The 4,350-nt window shown below is 42.1% G+C and overlaps 1 protein-coding gene across 1 annotated transcript in view; it reads left to right on the forward strand.

Annotated features, from left to right (window-relative positions):
* Positions 1-3,562: 3,562 nt before the first annotated feature.
* The window catches only part of Pmar_PMAR001674 (hypothetical protein), a gene marked incomplete at both ends in the record, with an annotated part of 4,068 nt that continues 3,280 nt past the window's right edge, over positions 3,563-4,350 (forward strand). The window contains 3 exons of the mRNA XM_002769447.1: positions 3,563-3,566; positions 3,618-3,982; positions 4,033-4,101. Coding sequence (XP_002769493.1) covers positions 3,563-3,566; positions 3,618-3,982; positions 4,033-4,101 — 438 coding nt within the window. The remainder of the gene's footprint in view (positions 3,567-3,617; positions 3,983-4,032; positions 4,102-4,350) is intronic.

The following is a 4,350-nucleotide window of genomic DNA, read 5'->3' on the forward strand; positions in this document are numbered from 1 at the left end:
CGGGTGAAACTTCGCTGTTGATAGCATCAGATGAGATTTTTGGACGTTTTACGCAGAAAATTCATCGAAAAATCACTCCGATGGAGCTAGGAAGAGATATTTAGTATTTGATAGCCGCAGTGGCATGAGAGATACGCAAAGGGGACTTTTCGCGCACGATTATGTTCTTCTAATAGAGATTATTGCACGCGTGCACAAAGTTTTCTGCTCAGGATTGAGATTAGACAACAGCGATGAAGAGGAAGAGCCTCGGGTGGCAACGAAAATCATTTATCGTTGGTTGAGCCAAATTTTGGTGGCGCTGGTTGTGATGCATAAAAATAGAGTTATTCATCGGGACTTGAAAACTGATAACGTAATCGATTGACCCCGGGTTCGATCCCCGGTGAGTGAGTTTTTATAAAAGATATTAATCACGAGTGACCTGCAAATGGCTAAGGTTTGCGACTTTTCGGTTGCGAGGGTCATCGATGGAAAAGGAGGTTTATTGACTGGATATGTTGGTAAGTGGTTGCGAGGGGAAAATTAGGAAATTTGGGAAATTTTGGAAATTTTAGAAATTTTTCAGAAATTTCGGAAATTCTCAAGATTTTTTTGATAAATTCTCGTTGGTTTCTGTACACTTTTACCCGAATTGGTATGTAAACTTTTAGTAGTGGTAGCGTGTATTAGTCCAGCGATGCTACGGCGATGGCGTAGTAGATGTAGATATTGAGGTCCCGGGTTCAAATACCATCGATGGCACTTTTCCGATATTTATTCTCTTAAAAATATTTTTCACCAATTTTTATGCTCACTAGCAGGTACGCCGAATTACGCGGCACCGGAGGTGCTCACTGGTAGAGTTTATGACACTTCGTGTGATATGTGGTCGCTGGGATGTTGCCTGTTCGAAATGCTGAGCCTCAAACAATGCTTCAAGGTTAGTGAAAGAGGCACTATTCCAGGTTCGATCCCCGGGGACGTCATTTCTACCGCATTTATTCCCTTGTGGGTTCGCTTTTTTGATATAATTCACAGCTTGACCATGAGAAAATTGCTGTTGACATACATGAATAAAGTTTTTTTTCTCCGTTGAGGAAACTCCGATCAATGCAAGTGATTCTGCGGAGTTTCTAATAGTTAGAAATTATATCAATGAAGTTTCTTGACCCTAGTGATATGAAAAACATATTTCACGACTACTGCATACCACCGCGAATATCGCGTTTTCCACAGAGTATTACGCCATTTTTTGAAAATAACTATAAGTTATACGTAATGTATCATAGATAATCAGAAGCTATATAATACGACACGAACAAATCTTCCGATCCGTTCGGAAGCTCCACTACACGCAATGTGTATCACACATCAATCACGGAATCGTATATGGCATGGACGAAACCTCACCGAGTCGTCTCCCCTACCCCCCTTTCAGTGTTCAACCTGAGCATAAAGTCTCAAAGTATTCTTATATACAACCAACATTGAGAAGAGTAATGCAGTAGCAATGTCTGCCAAGCACACTACTTTAGCATTTATGCAAAGTAACATTTTTTCAACACCCTCAATTTTTCAAAAGTCAACATGATAACAATGTGAATCGACTGACACCAACGTTTCAGGAGCGGTCAGTAGCCTATAGTCGTACTACTCCCAAATTAAAGAGAACCTAGATATGCATAACGGTTTGGTTCACACTGTACACGGGTATTGCTCTGGCGTCTTAGGGCCCGCCCTTGAAGATTGTTAAGAACATACAGAAAGGGATTATCCCTTCGTTACCTGACGACGTTGATTCTTCACTTGACATGATGTGCCACAGGTGGGAAATGCGTTCGCGTATATGCAACTCTTTCACCTCGATACGCACTGTACGTGTTCAATTGATTCATAGGAGTTTCACCCTAGTGATATAAAAACCACTTGTGGAAAATATATTTCACGCATATCACCGCAAATATCACGTTGTTCACAGAGTCACTTCACTAACGCCACTTCACGTAAAACGGGTGTTGAAACTCCATAGTTGATGTCAATTTAATTCGTTTCAGTTTCCGAATACGGATATTAGTTTTGACGGATTTTACAAACCAGTCGCAGTGAATACTCGAAATTCGCGCAAAAGTCGCTTTAGAAGTATTTTTTTCTGATCTCACTAGATTGCTGAATCCAAACCCGGCCAAAAGACCGACCGCGATCGAGTTATGCAGACATCCTGCGATGAGGAAACATATAGCTGATCTCATAAGAAGCGTAGGAAGCGTCACTGCGCCACGAAATTCAATATTCGCCCTCTGGGCTACTATCACTAACGACCGACTCATCGCAGTGTTGGAATATAAGCTCGCTTTCCTCAGCTGAGCTTAGGAGTTTCCTCGCTAATTATGGAAGTTCACATACGATTTTTGGTAGAAGTTTACAAAAACGAGGAAGGTCTTCTCAGAGTTTTTTTCAGAACTTGTGTATAGTCACCAGCATCAGTTGTTGACCATGTTGGGAATCATCTCACAGTGAATCTTAGTGTCGAATTTTGGAGAGATCGAAATACAGGAAATTATCAGTGTGTCTTTTTTCCTGAATTTCCAGGAAAAAATCATGGAAAATTTTCAGGCGAATTTTTTAACTTTTTACATCCTGCGATAAGTAGTTTCGGGGCATGCTGATTCATAGAAAAAATAAAAACATTGGAGTTTCACCCGTGATATGAATAACACATTTTACTTCGTGAATAACGCATGAAACACGTGCTGTGTTTTACGTGAAATGGAGTGATTTGGTCGGCGTTATTCGCGAAGTGCTTACGTAGAGTATAACGCCACTTCATGGGAAGTTGATGAACGTTCTGAAAATCAACGTTTGAAAGGTGCCGCACATATGCAACGTGATAAGCGAGATTCTCGGAGTGCCGCTTCCACCTGATCTCCAGCCTGTAGTGGACGCAAGACTGGCGAAGCTAGCGGAGCGAAGAAAAATGATGGTGAGATTGAATGATTTGACGCTCTTTGGGGGAACTTTGACTTGCAATACTGCGGCTGATGAGATTAGTACAATGGAGTTTCACCACCCTAGTGATATGAAGAACATATTTCACGACTAGTGTATAGTGTGAATATCGCTACGCCACTTCACGTAAAACGGGTGAAACTCCAATCATCAAAACGTGAATATAATGTGTATTGTGTTGGATGGCTTTCGTTTAGGGAGAAGCAGAGGAAGATGAGGACTACGTTGAGGAGGAGGTCGAAGGGCAGATAGCAGTCAATGATCAGAGTAACACTTATATTTGTGGGTATATGGTGTAGTGGTATAATCGTTGTTTGGTTGGCGAAAGGTTGTCGGTACAATTCTTGGTGAAGTCGTATTTATTATCCTCCATCGATCAGGTCAGCTTCAAGCCTCTGGCGTCGGTAAAAAGTCTGCTGAAGAACATTCAAGTACACAGCAGCAAGTTTCGGTGGTTTATGAGTTCAACCTAGTCTCGGGTAGAGCTACTGGAGTAGCTACTCCGAGTAGAAGTGTAAAGAAATCAGCAATAAATTCCCCAAAATTCCCTCAAAATTTCCATATTTTCACCAACATGCGTATATTCCTCTAAGCTGAATATCGCTAGGAGTCTATTTCGCTGGTCTCAGGTGGAGCTACTGGAGAGGTGAGGCCGCCGATCGCTGCTGACTTCATCAGCAACCTCGGTGTGTCTGCTGATGAGCTTGCGACGGCTGGTATTGAAATCGACGAGAATGCGGACTTTGAAGATTTGCTCGTCGAGCAAGATGAAGAGCTGCAAGTGTCCATCGTGGCATTATTACAAGGAGTTTGGGAAGCGACTGGAAATTTGACATTCAATGTACGCGAGCTGAATGCGGAATATGGAGGCGGCTCGGGAGTTCAACTGAAGATCCAGCGTGCTCATCGGAGGGGAAATTTGAACCGGACGGAGTTTTTATTGAACGATTTATGGATTATGGTGAAGGAGGAGACGAGTTTCTTACCACCTCAGGTTGGCGGAGTTTTTTCCCTCCACTGTGTGTGAAATTTTCTGTGTGTTAGTATGTGACTTGGCAGAAAATCGAGCAGAGAAACTCAGGCCTACCGGAAGTCATGTGCTGGATGAGACCGGTGAGGGAAGGGGAAAATATGCACATGTGTTGGTGATGATATGAAAATTATGGGGAAATTTAGAAAAATTCTGAAATTGTTGGTTTCTGTACACTTCTAGTTGAATTTGTGTGTAAGCTTATATAGCTAGTGAGGAAACTCCTGAGCTCAGCTGAGGAAAGAAAACATATATTCCTACTCCAACACTGTATAGGAAACTCTAAGCTCAGTTGAGGAAAACAAACATATATTCCTACTCCAACACTGTAT

This window comes from Perkinsus marinus (genome assembly GCF_000006405.1).
Source record: "Perkinsus marinus ATCC 50983 genomic scaffold scf_1104296965854, whole genome shotgun sequence".
NCBI lineage: Eukaryota > Perkinsozoa > Perkinsida > Perkinsidae > Perkinsus > Perkinsus marinus.